Consider the following 18,008-nt stretch of genomic DNA (forward strand, 5'->3'; position numbering starts at 1 on the left):
GCGACGGCGCTTCACTGACACACACACAGAATGAAACTGACACAGAGCAGCAGGAATAGGCATAGACTGGAGCAGAACAGGTCCCAATCAACTGGTAATTATGGGAAAACCGTAAAAGATAGGAGAAAATTGAAATGACCGTGAGCGTCAGAGAGACCTGGGGAACATACAGTTGTAGGTTTTTTCCCGTACTGTGAAAAATGACTGAGTTAGGGCAGTTTTAAAACAGTCAACTGACCAAGACAAGAAGGAATCCACTACAATGGAGAGTTAATGGAGGAAAGAAGGGATGAGCCTCCAAACTAGTGCCTGTCATTTCACTTTAAAAAGAGCTAGGTCTTCAAACATGGGTTCATATGAAGCCCAGGAACCATGGCTACGTTTTTGGAAAAGATCATTTGCCTGCGATGTATCGTTTGGCCAGGAAAGCGATTTATTCAGAGAATTTTCAGTTGAATTTGCACTGCTCTTCCACTCTAGTGTGATGACATCACACACTCTAACTCAGGAAATTTGGACAATTTTCACTCAACCCAGGGGTTTTTGAAGACTCATCTATTGAAAACCGTAAACCCCATCCTCATACCAAGTACATTCGTGCGGAGAGGACAAAAAGGCCTGCGTTTTAAAGTTTCAATGAAGTCTGTAGGTCAAAGTATGGCGAAGTAGTAGTGTCTGGAAAAAAGTGGACTTTTCTGGCAGATTTTTTCCTCTCCCCATTAGTTGTAGTCATGTGTGACCTGATTGGCTGATGCTGATCACCTGACACCTGAGCTCCAACTGTCTGTGTTCTATACTCTGTGTGTGTGTGTGTGTGTGTGTGTGTGTGTGCGTGTGTGCGTGTGTGTGAGGGTGTGAGGGTGTGTTAGTTTTTGAGTGTGTGTTTGTGTGTGTGTGTGTCAGTGTGTGAGTGTGTTTGTGCATGAGAGAGAATCAGTTTGAATCAGTTTAACAGTAATAGGAGGAGAAGGAGTACAAGTAACAGTAATAGTAGTATTTTTAGTAGCAGTAGTGGTAGTAGTAGTAGTATTTTCAGTAGTAGTAGTAGTAGTATTTTTAGTTGTAGTAGTAATAGTAGTAGTATTTTTTGTAGTAGTAGTATTTTTAGTAGTAGCACCTGTAATAGTAGTAATAGTATTTTTTAGTAGTAGTAGTAGTAGTAGTAGTATTTTTTGCAGTAGTTGTAGTAGCAGCAGTAGTAGTAGTAGTAGAATTTCTAGTAGTAGTAGTAGTAGTAACATTAGTAGTATTTTTAGTTGTAGTAGTAGTATTAGTAGTAGTAGCAATTGTAGTAGTAGTAGTAATATTTTTTAGTAGTAGTAGTAGTAGCAGTAGTAGCATTTTTAATAGTAGTAGTAATCATAGTATTAACAGCAGTAGTAGTATTAGTAGTAGTATCTGTACTTTAACAGACACACAGCGTTGCTATGGACTCTCCAGGGTTGCTATGGGAGGAGAAACATGTCAGACTGATTCAGTTTATTGGACACACCTGGGACACAGAGCAGAGGGGCCGTTGCCGCAGCAACGGCGCTGCACTGACACACACAGAGAGAGAGAGACACACAGAGCAGCAGGAATAGACTGAGTGACTCACTCAGAACAGGTCCCGGAAAATTGCTAATTATGGGAAAACCGTAAAAGATAGGTGAAAACCGAAATGACCGTGGGCATCAGAAGGCCCTGGGGAATGCACAGATGTAGATTTTTTTTCCGTACTGTGAAAAATGACTGAGTTAGGGCAGTTTAAAAACAGTCAACCGAGCAAGACAAGAAGGAATCTGCTATAATGGAGAGTTAATGGGGGAAAGAAGGGACTTGCCTCCAAACTAGTGCCTGTCATTTCACTTTAAAAAGAGCTAGGTCTTCAAACATGGGTTCATATGAAGCCCAGGAACCATGGCTACGTTTTTGGAAAATATCATTCGCCTGCGATGTATCGTTTGGCCGGGAGGGCGATTTATTCAGAGAATTTTCAGGTGAATTTTTCACTCCTTTCTCACTCTAGCTGCCGTTACCATGGGGACCACACACTCTAGAAATGAGGATTTTGAGTCAACCTGGGGGTTTTTGAAGACTCACCTATTGAAAACCGTAAACCTCATCCTCATAGCAAGTACATTCGTGCGGAGAGGACAAAAATGCCTGCGTTTTAAAGTTTAAATGAAGTCTCTAGGTGAAAGTATGGCGAAGTAGTAGTGGTTGGAAAAAAGGCAAGTTTTTTGTCACTCCCATTAAAAATGAATGGGGTTTTTCTTCGCATATTTGTGTGAAAACCGTAAGTGATATCATTACCACGTCACAACACAGATAATCTTTGGGCGACGCCGAACATTTCTGCGTTGACAGAATATTTTTAGGACAAATCGTTTGGGAATGGTAGCCACTTGAAAATGGCCCCATTCATTTCGGATGGAGAAATTTGACCGTTTTTTCGCATTTTAACGAAATCCGTGCATCGGAATGGCACGCCTATAACATAGCACACGATTCACGAGCAGGACGCACATTTTTGTAATAACATGTGTTGGTCTATTTCCAGCGGTTCGGGCCGCATTAACGGACGAAATTTTGTCCGGAAGATGAAGAAAAACTAGACAATTTCCACACGCGGAAATCGTGAGAGGGGCTCGGGGGTCGGGGGTGGTGGTGGGGGGGGCATGCCAGTTTGAGTCCATGTTCAGGCTGAAGCAGCATGTAGCTGGAGAATGACACTGAGAAATGTTGGAGAAACACAGCAGACATGACAGGAGACTGTATTCATTAGATATTGTCATGTGTCACCTGACTGGCTGATGCTGATCACCTGACACCTGAGCTTCAACTGTCTGTGTTCTATACTTTGTCTGCAGCTGAGAACTGAAGAGGTGTGTGTGTGTGTGTGTGTGTGTGTGTGTGTGAGAGAGAGAGAGAATCAGTTTGAATCAGTTCTATCAGTAATAGGAGGAGAAGGAGAAGTAGTAGAAGTTACAGTAATAGTACTATATGTAGTAGTAGTAATAGTAGTAGTGGTATTTTTAGTAGTAGTAGTAGTAGTTGCCACAGCAACGGCGCTGCACTGACACACACACAGAATGAAACTGACACAGAGCAGCAGGAATAGACTGAGACTGGAGCAGAACAGGTCCCGAGAAACTGCTAGTTAAAGGAAAACTGTAAAAGATAGGTGAAAACCAAAATGACTGTGAGCGTCAGAGAGACCTGTGGAACACAAAGATAAAGTTTTTTTTCCGTACTGTGAAAAATGATCGTGTTAGGGCAGTTTAAAAGCAGTCAACTGACCAAGACAACAAAAAATCCGCTACAATGGAGAGTTAATGGAGGAAAGAAGGGATGAGCCTCCAAACTAGTGCCTGTCATTTCACTTTAAAAAGAGCTAGGTCTTCAAACATGGGTTCATATAAAGCCCAGGAACCATGGCTATGTTTTTGGAAAATATCATTTGCCTGCGATGTATCGTTTGGCCGGGAGGGCAATTTATTCAGAGAATTTTCAGTTGAATTTTCTCTGCTCTTCCACTCTAGCGTGATGACATCACACACTCTAACTCAGGAAATTTGGACAATTTTCACTCAACCCAGGGGTTTTTGAAGACTCACCTATTGAAAACCGTAAACCCCATCCTCATACCAAGTACATTCGTGTGGAGAGGACAAAAATACCTGCGTTTTAAAGTTTAAATGAAGTTTGTAGGTGAAAGTATGGTGAAGTAGTAGTTTCTGGAAAAAAGTGGACTTTTCTGGCTGATTTTTTCCTCTCCCCATTAGTTGTAGTCATGTGTGACCTGATTGGCTGATGCTGATCACCTGACACCTGAGCTTCAACTGTCTGTGTTCTATACTCTGTGTGTGTGTGTGTGTGTGTGTGTGTGTGTGTGTGTGTGTGAGAGAGAATCAGTTTGAATCAGTTTAACAGTAATAGGAGGAGAAGGAGAAAGACGAGAAGTAACAGTAATAGTAGTAATAGTACTTTTGGTAGTCGTAGTAGTATTTGTAGTAGTAGTAGTAGTAGTATGTGTAGTAGTAGTAGTAGAGGTAGAATTTTGTGTAGTAGTAGTCGTAGTAGTAGTAGTAAGAGTAGTAGTAGTAGAAGTAGTGGTAGTAGTATTTTTAGTAATAGTAGTAGTAGTAGTAGTAGTAGTAGTAGTAACAGTAGTGGTAGTATTATTAGTAAGTGTAGTAGTAGTAGAAATAGTGGTAGTAGTATTTTTAGCAGTAGTAGAAGAAGTAGTAGTCGTATTAATAGTATCAGTAGTATTATTATTAGTAGAAGTAATACTAGTAGTAGTAGTTGTATTCGTAGTTGTAGTAATATTAGTAGTAGTACTAGTATTAGTAGTAGTATCAGTACTGTCTCTCACACACACAGCGTTGCTTTGGACTCTCCAGGGTTGCTATGGGAGGAGAAACATGTCAGACTGATTGGGTTTATTGGACACACCTGGGACACACACAGAGCAGTGGGGCTGTTGCCGCAGCAATGGCGCTGCACTGACACACAGAGAATGAAACTGACACACAGAGCAGCAGGAATAGACTGAGTGAGGCACTCAGAACAGGTCCCGGAAAACTGCTAATTACAGGAAAACCGTAAAAGATAGGTGAAAACCGAAATGACCGTGAGCGTCAGAGAGCCCTGGGGAACACACAGATCTAAGTTTTTTCCCTGTACTGTGAGAAATGACTGAGTTAGAGCAGTGTAAAAACAGTCAACTGACCAAGACAAGAAGGAATCCGCTACAATGGAGAGTTAATGGAGGAAAGAAGCGATGAGCTTCCAAACTAGTGCCTGTCATTTCTCTTTAAAAAGAGCTAGGTCTTCAACCATGGGTTCATATGAAGCCCAGGAACCATGGCTAAGTTTTTGGAAAATATCATTTTCCTGCGATGTATCGTTTGGCCGGGAGGGCGATTTATTCAGAGAATTTTCAGTTGAATTTTCTCTGCTCTCACACTCTAGTGTGATGACATCACACACTCTACTACTACTGCTAAAAATACTACTACCACTACTTCTACCACTACTACACTTACTAACTAGACAATTTCCACACGCGGAAATCGTGAGAGGGGCTCGGGGGTCGGGGGGGCATGTCGGTTCGACGTTACCAAAGACTTCATGGTCGGAGGGGAATTCTGTGTTCTGAACCCCCATTCACTTTATATTGACAATCTGTGTGTCAAAGTTTGGCAGCTGACGGATGTCACTGTTAATAGTAGTAATAGAAGTAGTAGTAGTATTTTTAGTAGTAGTAGTATTTTTAGTAGTTGTATCAGTAGTAGTTGCCACAGCGACGGCGCTGCACTGCCACACACACAGAATGAAACTGACACAGAGCAGCAGGAATAGGCTGAGACTGGAGCAGAAAAGGTCCCGAGAAACTGCTAATTACAGGAAAACCGTAAAAGATAGGAGAAAACTGAAATGACCGTGAGCGTCAAAAGGACCTGGGGAACATACAGATGTAGGTTTTTTTCCCGTACTGTGAAAAATGACTGAGTTAGGGCAGTTTTAAAACAGTCAACTGACCAAGAAAAGAAGGAATCCGCTACAATGGAGAGTCAATGGGGGAAAGAAGGGATGAGCCTCCAAACTAGTGCCTGTCATTTCACTTTAAAAAGAGCTAGGTCTTCAAACATGGGTTCATATGAAGCCCAGGAACCATGGCTACGTTTTTGGAAAAGATCATTCACCTGTGATGTATCGTTTGGCCGGGAGGGCGATTTATTCAGAGAATTTTCAGTTGAATTTTCTCTACTCTTCCACTCTAGTGTGATGACATCACACACTCTAACTCAGGAAATTTGGACAATTTTCACTCAACCCAGGGGTTTTTGAAGACTCACCTATTGAAAACCGTAAACCCCATCCTCATACCAAGTACATTCGTGTGGAGAGGACAAAAATGCCTGCGTTTTAAAGTTTAAATGAAGTCTGTAGGTCAAAGTATGGCGAAGTAGTAGCGTCTGGAAAAAAGTGGACTTTTCTGGCTGATTTTTTCCTCTCCCCATTAGTTGTAGTCATGTGTGACCTGATTGGCTGATGCTGATCACCTGACACCTGAGCTTCAACTGTCTGTGTTCTATACTCTGTGTGTGTGTGTGTGTGTGTGTGTGAGTGTGTGTGTGTGTGTGTGTATGTATGAGAGAGAATCAGTTTGAATCAGTTTAACAGTAATAGGAGGAAAAGGAGAAGGAGTACAAGTAACAGTAATAGTAGTAGTAGTAGTAGTAGTATTTTTTGTAGTAGTTGTAGTAGCAGTAGTAGTAGTAGCATTTTTAGTAGTAGTAGTAGTAATATTAGTAGTAGTAGTAGTAATAGTAGTAGTATTTTTAGTAGTAGTAGTATTTTTAGTAGTAGTAGTAGTAGTAATATTAGTAGTATTTTTAGTTGTAGTAGTAGTAGTAGTAGTAGTAGCAATTGTCGTAGTAGTATTTCCAGTAGCAGTAGTAGTATTTTTAGTAGTAGTAGTAGTAGTGTAATAGTATTTTTAGTAGTAGTAGTAGTAGTACTACCTGTTATTGTAGTAATAGTAGTAATATTTTCTAGTAGTAGTAGTAGTGTAATACTATTTTTAGTAGTAGTAGTAGTAGTACTAGCAGTTGTTGTAGTAGTAGTAGTAATATTTTCTAGTAGTAGTAGTAGCAGTAGTTGTATTTTTAGTACTAGTAGTGGCAGTAGTAGTAGTAGTAATATTTTTAATAGTAGTAGTAGTAGCAGCATGAGTAACATTTTTAGTTGTAGTTGTATTTTTAGTAGTAGTAGTAGTAGTAGTAGTAATCATAGTAGTAAAAGCAGTAGTAGTATTAGTAGTAGTATCAGTACTCTAACAGACACCCAGCGTTGCTATGGACTCTCCAGGGTTGTTATGGGAGGAGAAACATGTCAGACTGATTGGGTTTATTGGACACACCTGGGACACACACAGAGCAGTGGGGCTGTTGCCGCAGCAACGGCGCTGCACTGACACACACAGAGTGAGAGAGACACACAGAGCAGCAGGAATAGACTGAGTGAGTCACTCAGAACAGGTCCTAGAAAACTGCTAATTATGGGAAAACCGTAAAAGATAGGTGAAAACCGAAATGACCGTGAGCGTCAGAAGGACCTGGGGAACACACAGATGTAGGTTTTTTTCACGTACTGTGAAAAATGACTGAGTTAGAGCAGTGTAAAAACAGTATACTGACCAAGACAAGAAAGAATCCGCTACAATGGAGAGTTAATGGAGGAAAGAAGGGATGAGCCTCCAAACTAGTGCCTGTCATTTCACTTTAAAAAGAGCTAGGTCTTCAAACATGGGTTCATATGAAGCCCAGGAACCATGGCTACGTTTTTGGAAAATGTCATTCAACTGCGATGTATCGTTTGGCCGGGAGGGCGATTTATTCAGAGAATTTTCAGGTGAATTTTCACTGCTCTCACACTCTAGTGTGATGACATCACCCACTCTAACTCAGTAAATTTTGAGAATTTTCACTCAACCCAGGGGTTTTTGAAGACTCACCTATTGAAAACCGTAAACCTCATCCTCATACAAAGTACATTCGTGCGGAGAGGACAAAAATGCCTGCGTTTTAAAGTTTAAATGAAGTCTGTAGGTTAAAGTATGGCGAAGTAGTAGTGTCTGGAAAAAAGTGGACTTTTCTGGCTGATTTTTTCCTCTCCCCATTCATTTCTATGGGACTTTTTTCGCATGTTTTTTGCGAATAAGTCTGCGAAAAATTCACGAATCTCTACGAAAAATACATAGCCCGCTATTCCCGATGAAACCGCACGTTTTAATGTATAATTTGCAGGGGTCTTTCCAGCGGTTCGGGCCGCATTAACGGACAAAAATGTGTCCGGAAGATGAATAATAATATTAATAAACGCGCGGAAGAACAATAGGTGCTCGTGGCTTCGCCACGAGCACCTCTCTCCCATTGCTTTGCAATGGGGGAGAGGTGCTCGTGTCGATGCCCGAGCCCCTAATAATAATAAACGCGCGGAAGAACAATAGGTGCTCGTGGCTTCGCCACGAGCACCTCTCTCCCATTGCTTTGCAATGGGGGAGAGGTGCTCGTGTCGATGCCCGAGCCCCTAATAAGTATAAACGAGCGGAAGAACAATAGGTGCTCGTGGCTTCGCCACGAGCACCTCTCCCCCATTGCTTTGCAATGGGGGAGAGGTGCTCGTGTCGATGCCCGAGCCCCTAATAATAAACGAGCGGAAGAACAATAGGTGCTCGTGGCTTCGCCACCTCTCTCCCATTGCTTTGCAATGGGGGAGAGGTGCTCGTGTCGATGCCCGAGCCCCTAATAATAAACGAGCGGAAGAACAATAGGTGCTCGTGTCGATGCCCGAGCCCCTAATGATCAAGAAGAAACGCGCGGAAGAACAATAGGTGCTCGTGTCGATGCCCGAGCCCCTAATGATTCTGATGAATAGAATAAATGGTTCAGATGAGTATTAAAGGACTGTAAATGGCTAAAGCAGGGCTGTCACTCATTTTACTGTCAGGAATATCAGACTGTTTCCTGAGGTTTTTACCTTTTTAGCGATGCACAGAGTGCGCAGACCTTCTGTGGCGTATCCGTCTAAATGTTTCTGGGTCTGTTCTCTGATGTGATGGTACAGGTCCTGAGCCTGCTCAGCACCTGAAACACACACACACACACACACACACACCATCATCATCATCATCATCTTTATTTGCAGACTTGGGAGTCCATTTAAAAACAAACAAACAAGCAATCAACGAACAGAATACATTTAAAATCACAGGTTAAAAATACAAATGAAACATCATCAGTATTATAAAAGACAGCTGTACCAGTGTCACCACTGGGATGACTGGTTTCACACTGAACTATGACTGGGATTAATCAAAAGCTGAATGATGGAATTCTGAGAATCGTTCGGTCGACAGGTAAATTTGCATATTAAATTTCTCCTAAGAGCCTGAAAAGTGTTCACTCCTGCACTGCAGAATAACTCACCTGCGCTGGTCCATCCAGGTTTTTTAAACAGTATTCTCATGGAATCATTATGCAACTTTGAGCTTCTGTAAGCTAGCCTTTTTAAACCTGGACGACCAGGGGGCAGTAGAAAGAGAAGGACAATCTGCTCTGAACAGATTCTTCTGGACATTTTCTGTACACATTGAGAATTTTCTTGCCAACACATTAGCCTGGGCATAGAACATCTGACATTGCCTGTCCATATCATCATCATCAGACATTTGATCCATAATAAAGTGACCTAAATACTTTATTTTGGTGCTCACACTCAGCTCCTGTCCTGACAGGTAAAAATTAGGACAGTTTAGGCCCTTGTCCCCTTTTGTTCTGCAGATCAAAAGTGTGCTCTTTGTAACATTATATTACACTTCATATGTAAGCCCATAACCAGAACATATACTCAGCAGCTGCTCAAACCCAGCACTGCCAGGGAAAAAATGGACAAATCATCAGCAGACATGAGGTGACTGAGTCTACTGTTAACAAACACACCAGTTTTGCATCCATTCAGCTGTTTAGATAGGTTGTCCATGTACACGTTAAAGAGTGCAGGAGAAAGCAGCCCCCCCCCCCCCCCCCCCCGCACACTGTTGCTCACTGCAAAGGGGGAGGACATTTTCTCTTCCCATTTGACTCGCATACTGTGGTTTGCATACCAGTACACCAGAAGCCTTCATACAGAATCAGGAACCCCCTTTTCACTTAGTTTCATAAACAAGTTTCGATGACTGACACGATCGAAGGCCTTAGAGGCATCAGCACATCCTATCAGGACTGAGCAGTTCTTCCTCCTACAAACCTCAACAGCTTCTTTCAAGGCATAAATACAAAGATCAGTACCATGCTTAGATTTAAAGCTGAACCGGTTATCTGTGGTACCAATATATTTAGAAACACACACCTTCATGTCCTTTTCCTTTGGAGAAAAACTCACTGAATCCAATAGTCAGATGGTCCAGTCGTCTGATTGGTCAGTCCCAGTCTTGTCCCACCTCCCTGTCCACTAATCAGGTACAGAGGATGGTTTCATCAGTTCTGAATAATGACTCCCATCCTTTACAGGGGGGGGGCGATTTCAGCTCCTTTCCTCTGGATGAAGGTGTTTAAGTCCCAGGTGCAGGACACAGCGTTTATAAAAACACTTTTGTTCCTGTCGCCGTCACTGAGCTCAAGAAGAAAAGGTCACATTGCACTTCTTCTTCTGTGCTGTATTTATTATTATTGTGACTTCTAATTTTTACATGTTATGTTTTTATCCTGGTTTGCATGAGTCTGTACGAGTGTGCACGAGTCTGTACGAGTGTGCACGAGTCTGTACGAGTGTGCACGTGTCTGTACGAGTGTGCACGAGTCTGTACGAGTGTGCACGAGTCTGTACGAGTGTGCACGTGTCTGTACGAGTGTGCACGAGTCTGTACGAGTGTGCACGCGTCTATACGAGTATGCACGAGTCTGTACGAGTGTGCACGAGTCTGTACGAGTGTGCACGTGTCTGTACGAGTGTGCACGAGTCTGTACGAGTGTGCACGAGTCTGTACGAGTGTGCACGTGTCTGTACGAGTGTACACGTGTCTGTAGGAGTGTGCACGAGTCTGTATGAGTGTGCACGAGTCTGTATGAGTGTGCACGAGTCTGTATGAGTGTGCATGTGTCTGTATGAGTGTGCACGAGTCTGTACGAGTGTGCATGTGTCTGTATGAGTGTGCACGAGTCTGTATGAGTGTGCACGTGTCTGTACGAGTGTGCACGAGTCTGTATGAGTGTGCACGTGTCTGTATGAGTGTGCACGTGTCTGTACGAGTGTGCACGAGTCTGTACGAGTGTGCACGTGTCTGTACGAGTGTGCACGAGTCTGTACGAGTGTGCACGAGTCTGTACGAGTGTGCACGTGTCTGTATGAGTGTGCACGTGTCTGTACGAGTGTGCACGAGTCTGTACGAGTGTGCACGTGTCTGTATGAGTGTGCACGTGTCTGTACGAGAGTACATGTGTCTGTATGAGTGTGCATGTGTCTGCATGAGTGTGCACGAGTCTGTATGAGTGTGCATGTGTCTGTATGAGTGTGCACGAGTCTGTATGAGTGTGCACGAGTCTGTATGAGTGTGCACGAGTCTGTATGAGTGTGCACGAGTCTGTATGAGTGTACATGTGTCTGTATGAGTGTGCACGAGTCTGTATGAGTGTGCATGTGTCTGTATGAGTGTGCATGTGTCTGTATGAGTGTGCACGAGTCTGTATGAGTGTGCACGAGTCTGTATGAGTGTACACGAGTCTGTATGAGTGTGCACGTGTCTGTATGAGTGTGCACGAGTCTGTACGAGTGTGCACGTGTCTGTATGAGTGTGCACGTGTCTGTACGAGAGTACATGTGTCTGTATGAGTGTGCATGTGTCTGTATGAGTGTACACGAGTCTGTATGAGTGTGCACGAGTCTGTATGAGTGTACATGTGTCTGTATGAGTGTGCACGTGTCTGTATGAGTGTGCACGAGTCTGTATGAGTGTGCACGAGTCTGTACGAGTGTGCACGAGTCTGTACGAGTGTGCACGTGTCTGTACGAGTGTGCACGTGTCTGTAGGAGTGTGCACGAGTCTGTATGAGTGTGCACGAGTCTGTACGAGTGTGCATGTGTCTGTACGAGTGTGCACGAGTCTGTACGAGTGTGCACGAGTCTGTACGAGTGTGCACGAGTCTGTATGAGTGTACATGTGTCTGTATGAGTGTGCATGTGTCTGTATGAGTGTACACGTGTCTGTAGGAGTGTGCACGAGTCTGTACGAGTGTGCACGAGTCTGTACGAGTGTGCACGAGTCTGTACGAGTGTGCATGTGTCTGTATGAGTGTGCACGAGTCTGTATGAGTGTGCACGTGTCTGTACGAGTGTGCACGAGTCTGTATTAGTGTGCACGTGTCTGTACGAGTGTGCACGTGTCTGTACGAGTGTGCACGAGTCTGTACGAGTGTGCATGTGTCTGTACGAGTGTGCACGAGTCTGTACGAGTGTGCACGAGTCTGTACGAGTGTGCACGTGTCTGTACGAGTGTGCACGAGTCTGTACGAGTGTGCACGTGTCTGTATGAGTGTGCACGTGTCTGTACGAGAGTACATGTGTCTGTATGAGTGTGCATTTGTCTGCATGAGTGTGCACGAGTCTGTATGAGTGTGCATGTGTCTGTATGAGTGTGCACGAGTCTGTATGAGTGTGCACGAGTCTGTATGAGTGTACATGTGTCTGTATGAGTGTGCATGTGTCTGTATGAGTGTGCACGAGTCTGTATGAGTGTGCACGAGTCTGTATGAGTGTACATGTGTCTGTATGAGTGTGCACGAGTCTGTATGAGTGTACATGTGTCTGTATGAGTGTGCATGTGTCTGTATGAGTGTGCATGTGTCTGTATGAGTGTGCACGAGTCTGTATGAGTGTGCACGAGTCTGTATGAGTGTACACGAGTCTGTATGAGTGTGCACGTGTCTGTATGAGTGTGCACGAGTCTGTACGAGTGTGCACGTGTCTGTATGAGTGTGCACGTGTCTGTACGAGAGTACATGTGTCTGCATGAGTGTACATGTGTCTGTATGAGTGTGCATGTGTCTGTATGAGTGTACACGAGTCTGTATGAGTGTGCACGAGTCTGTATGAGTGTACATGTGTCTGTATGAGTGTGCACGAGTCTGTATGAGTGTGCACGAGTCTGTATGAGTGTGCACGAGTCTGTATGAGTGTACACGTGTCTGTATGAGTGTGCATGTGTGTGTATGAGTGTGCACGAGTCTGTATGAGTGTGCACGAGTCTGTATGAGTGTACATGTGTCTGTATGAGTGTGCATGTGTCTGTATGAGTGTGCACGAGTCTGTATGAGTGTACATGTGTCTGTATGAGTGTGCACGAGTCTGTATGAGTGTACATGTGTCTGTATGAGTGTACATGTGTCTGTATGAGTGTGCATGTGTCTGTATGAGTGTGCACGAGTCTGTATGAGTGTGCACGAGTCTGTATGAGTGTACATGTGTCTGTATGAGTGTGCACGAGTCTGTATGAGTGTGCACGAGTCTGTATGAGTGTACATGTGTCTGTATGAGTGTGCATGTGTCTGTATGAGTGTGCACGAGTCTGTATGAGTGTGCACGAGTCTGTATGAGTGTACATGTGTCTGTATGAGTGTGCATGTGTCTGTATGAGTGTGCACGAGTCTGTATGAGTGTGCATGTGTCTGTATGAGTGTGCACGAGTCTGTATGAGTGTACATGTGTCTGTATGAGTGTGCATGTGTCTGTATGAGTGTGCATGTGTCTGTATGAGTGTGCACGTGTCTGTATGAGTGTGCACGTGTCTGTATGAGTGTGCACGTGTCTGTATGAGTGTGCACGTGTCTGTATGAGTGTGCACGAGTCTGTATGAGTGTGCACGTGTCTGTATGAGTGTGCATGTGTCTGTATGAGTGTGCATGTGTCTGTATGAGTGTGCACGTGTCTGTATGAGTGTGCACGAGTTTGTATGAGTGTACATGTGTCTGTATGAGTGTGCACGTGTCTGTATGAGTGTGCACGAGTCTGTATGAGTGTGCACGAGTCTGTATGAGTGTACACGTGTCTGTATGAGTGTGCATGTGTCTGTATGAGTGTGCACGAGTCTGTATGAGTGTGCACGAGTCTGTATGAGTGTGCACGAGTCTGTATGAGTGTACACGTGTCTGTATGAATGTGCATGTGTCTGTATGAGTGTGCACGAGTCTGTATGAGAGTACATGTGTCTGTATGAGTGTGCACGAGTCTGTATGAGTGTACATGTGTCTGTATGAGTGTACATGTGTCTGTATGAGTGTGCACGAGTCTGTATGAGTGTGCATGTGTCTGTATGAGTGTGCACGTGTCTGTATGAGTGTGCACGAGTCTGTATGAGTGTACATGTTTCTGTATGAGTGTGCACGAGTATGTATGAGTGTGCACGTGTCTGTATGAGTGTGCACGTGTCTGTATGAGTGTGCACGAGTCTGTATGAGTGTGCATGTGTCTTTATGAGTGTGCATGTGTCTGTATGAGTGTGCACGAGTCTGTATGAGTGTACATGTGTCTGTATGAGTGTGCACGAGTCTGTATGAGTGTACATGTGTCTGTATGAGTGTGCACGAGTCTGTATGAGTGTACATGTGTCTGTATGAGTGTGCACGAGTCTGTATGAGTGTGCACGAGTCTGTATGAGTGTACATGTGTCTGTATGAGTGTGCATGTGTCTGTATGAGTGTGCATGTGTCTGTATGAGTGTGCACGTGTCTGTATGAGTGTGCATGTGTCTGTATGAGTGTGCACGAGTCTGTATGAGTGTGCACGTGTCTGTATGAGTGTGCATGATTCTGTATGAGTGTGCATGTGTCTGTATGAGTGTGCATGTGTCTGTATGAGTGTGCATGTGTCTGTATGAGTGTGCACGTGTCTGTATGAGTGTGCATGTGTCTGTATGAGTGTGCACGAGTCTGTATGAGTGTGCACGTGTCTGTATGAGTGTGCATGTGTCTGTATGAGTGTGTATGTGTCTGTATGAGTGTGCACGTGTCTGTATGAGTGTGCACGAGTCTGTATGAGTGTGCACGAGTCTGTATGAGTGTATGTACACGTGTCTGTATGAGTGTGCACGTGTCTGTATGAGTGTGTCTGTGTCTGTATGAGTGTGCACGTGTCTGTATGAGTGTGCATGTGTCTGTATGAGTGTGCACGAGTCTGTATGAGTGTGCACGTGTCTGTATGAGTGTGCACGTGTCTGTATGAGTGTGCATGTGTCTGTATGAGCGTGCACGAGTCTGTATGAGTGTGCACGTGTCTGTATGAGTGTGCACGTGTCTGTATGAGTGTGCATGTGTCTGTATGAGTGTGCACGAGTCTGTATGAGTGTGCACGAGTCTGTATGAGTGTGCATGTGTCTGTATGAGTGTACATGTGTCTGTATGAGTGTGCATGTGTCTGTATGAGTGTGCACGAGTCTGTATGAGTGTGCACGAGTCTGTATGAGTGTACACGTGTCTGTATGAGTGTGCATGTGTCTGTATGAGTGTGCACGAGTCTGTATGAATGTACTCGTGTCTGTATGGGTGTGCATGTGTCTGTATGAGTGTACACGGGTCTGTATGGGTGTGCATGTGTCTGTATGAGTGTGCACATGTCTGTATGAGTGTGCACGTGTCCGTATGAGTGTGCACGAGTCTGTATGAGTGTGCGTGTGTCTGTGTGTGTATGGGTGTGCATGTGTCTGTATGAGTGTACATGTGTCTGTATGAGTGTGCATGTGTCTGTATGAGTGTGTGTGTGTGTGTGTGTGTGTGTGTGTGTGTGTGTGTCTGTATGGGTGTGCATGTGTCTGTATGGGTGTGCATGTGTCTGTATGAGTGTACATGTGTCTGTATGAGTGTGCACGTGTCTGTATGAGTGTGTGTGTGTGTGTGTGTGTGTGTGTGTGTGTGTGTCTGTATGGGTGTGCATGTGTCTGTATGGGTGTGCATGTGTCTGTATGAGTGTACATGTGTCTGTATGAGTGTGCATGTGTCTGTATGAGTGTACATGTGTCTGTATGAGTGTGCATGTGTGTGTGTGTGTGTGTGTGTATGGGTGTGCATGTGTCTGTATGAGTGTGCATGTGTCTGTATGAGTGTGCACGAGTCTGTATGAGTGTGCACGTGTCTGTATGAGTGTACATGTGTCTGTATGAGTGTGCATGTGTCTGTATGAGTGTGCATGTGTCTGTATGAGTGTGCATGTGTCTGTATGAGTGTACATGTGTCTGTATGAGTGTGCATGTGTGTGTGTGTGTGTGTGTGTGTATGGGTGTGCATGTGTCTGTATGAGTGTGCACGTGTCTGTATGGGTGTGCATGTGTCTGTATGAGTGTGCACGTGTCTGTATGAGTGTGTGTGTGTGAATCTGTATGGGTGTGCATGTGTCTGTATGGGTGTGCACGGCGGTCACATGGCCGACCTGCTGTCCTATAAATCCGATAAGGTTTAGTTCAATCAAAGGTTCAGTCGTGTTGTTTTTTAATTTTTTTTTTTTCCAGTCGTGTTCTTGGATGGGTGTGTTTAAATGACCTCTGTTGTGATCTGGTGCTGTACAGAACAGAACCCTGACTGGACCACCTGTGGGGGGGTGGGGGGGTGTACCTTTGGATGCTGCGGTCAGGTCCATGATGACGGAGTCGGCTCCTTTGGTGTAGACCACCACCTGTCCGGTCAGAGGGTGGCGGACCACCACAGACATCCTCTTCCTGTTGGAGTCGAAGGGCAGGACGTGGAGCAGCTGGACGGTCAGAGATCCGATCCCCGGCAGATCCACCAGGAGGCTCTCCGCAGAGCGCCCCCGCAGGGTGCACTGGTAGGCCCGGGCGGCGTGGACCAGCGCCGCCTCGTCCGGACTCTCGGCCTCGTACAGCAGAGTGTCGTCGGAGTCGCCTTCGCCGTCTGCGGCCGAGTCCTCCGCACCCGGCCCGGTCCGGTCTGCGTTTGCACCCCCGGCCCCCCCCTTTGTGTCTGCGTCCTCCAGGTTCTCAGCCTCCACTTGGTTCGGTGTGGCCTCCGGGCCCCCCTCTGGGCCCGGATCTGAAGCCGGTTCTGAAGCACCGGTGTTACCGCTGCTGTTGGGGGGTAGGGAGAAGGTGAAGGATCCGGTCTTGCCTCGTGCAAAGAGGCGGCTGGTGAAGCTGTGGGGGCTGCCTTTGATCTGAGGGGGGGTCAGCGTGGACAGGGCCGACAGCGGGGAGAAGCTGAAGCGCTGGAACATCTGCTTGATCTCCTCCAGAGACTTGAGAGGCGTCCTGGCTTCAGGCAACTGGAACCAAACAAACAACCAAACACATGGAGTCAGTGTCTGCGTCCTGGTCTGGGGGGACATTCTGACCAGGTCTAACCTCAGCCACGTCCACAACAGTCTGACTAGGGATGCAAATGATCGATTAATTCATTAATCATTAGTTGGTTGACGTTATCGATCAATTAACGATTAAGTGATAAGCAGCGATTTTCCTGAGAACCTGAATTTCTTTTTCAATACGATACTATAAGAAAAAAACTAAATATAGTTTCTATACTTCATGATAAAAACATGTCATATTCCTTAATGATTGATTTATTGATCCATTGGATACAGTCAGTGTTTTCTGTGGAATTCATCTGTCGATGTGGCGGTGTGATGGGGGGGTGCACACCTCGTTGGGGGGGGGGGGGGGACTCGCACCGCACACATGCCTGCGTCCCTTTCCGTCCTCCTCCTAATACCATGGGGGTACAGGTGGTGCAGTCTGTGCCCCCGCAGAAGTGAAAGTGAAACTTTTCACTCATTATTTCTCTTTTCCTTCTGAAGCTTCACAAATGCATTCCATCCCTGAGTCCTGAAGCAGGAGCCTGGAGGATGTTTGAACTTCTGTCTCACCGACCGTGGACTAGACCAACCTCCAGGAACACGCTCCCATACCGACCCCACATTTGGGTGTGTTTATTCGGGGGTGCACCGCTCCCACACACAGACGGTCGGCCTGTGTTTGGTCCTCCATGTCCATACAGACATTCTAACTCATCACCACCATGATCTGGTTTAATGACCACCTATCCCAGCTGTAGCGTCGCAGCGTGGACACACCGTCAGCCTTCAGACAGGTGTGGACAGGTGGACAAGGACAATTAACCCACAATGAATAATTCAATCAAGCAAATTCTTATCGACAATTAATCATTAGTCGATTAATTGTTTACATCCCTAATTCTGACCGAGTCTAAAGTCGAGGTAAACCTTCATGAATGTAAATACAGACGGTTAAAACATGGGTTAGGGTATGATGAGCCAGTATGACTCACATCATTTATTGGAAATTCTGAGGTCCAGGCGTACAGCCTAAAGCAGGGCTGTCAAACTCATTTTAGTTCAGGGGCCACATCCTTCTAATATGATCTGAAGTGGGTCAGACCAGTAAATGAATAACATAATAATATATGAATAATGCCAACTTCAAACATTTTAATGTGTTTTAT

The 18,008-nt window shown here is 45.0% G+C and overlaps 1 protein-coding gene across 1 annotated transcript in view; it reads right to left on the reverse strand.

The window, feature by feature from the left end:
• Positions 1-8,475: 8,475 nt before the first annotated feature.
• The window catches only part of LOC115416918 (probable phospholipid-transporting ATPase VD), a 68,108-nt gene continuing 58,575 nt past the window's right edge, over positions 8,476-18,008 (reverse strand). The window contains exons 12-13 of the mRNA XM_030130791.1: positions 16,149-16,812; positions 8,476-8,639 (exon numbers count right to left, since the gene is read on the reverse strand). Of these exons, the coding sequence (XP_029986651.1) occupies positions 8,488-8,639; positions 16,149-16,812 (816 nt within the window). The 3' untranslated portion in view covers positions 8,476-8,487. The remainder of the gene's footprint in view (positions 8,640-16,148; positions 16,813-18,008) is intronic.

This window comes from Sphaeramia orbicularis, unplaced genomic scaffold (genome assembly GCF_902148855.1).
Source record: "Sphaeramia orbicularis unplaced genomic scaffold, fSphaOr1.1, whole genome shotgun sequence".
NCBI lineage: Eukaryota > Metazoa > Chordata > Actinopteri > Kurtiformes > Apogonidae > Sphaeramia > Sphaeramia orbicularis.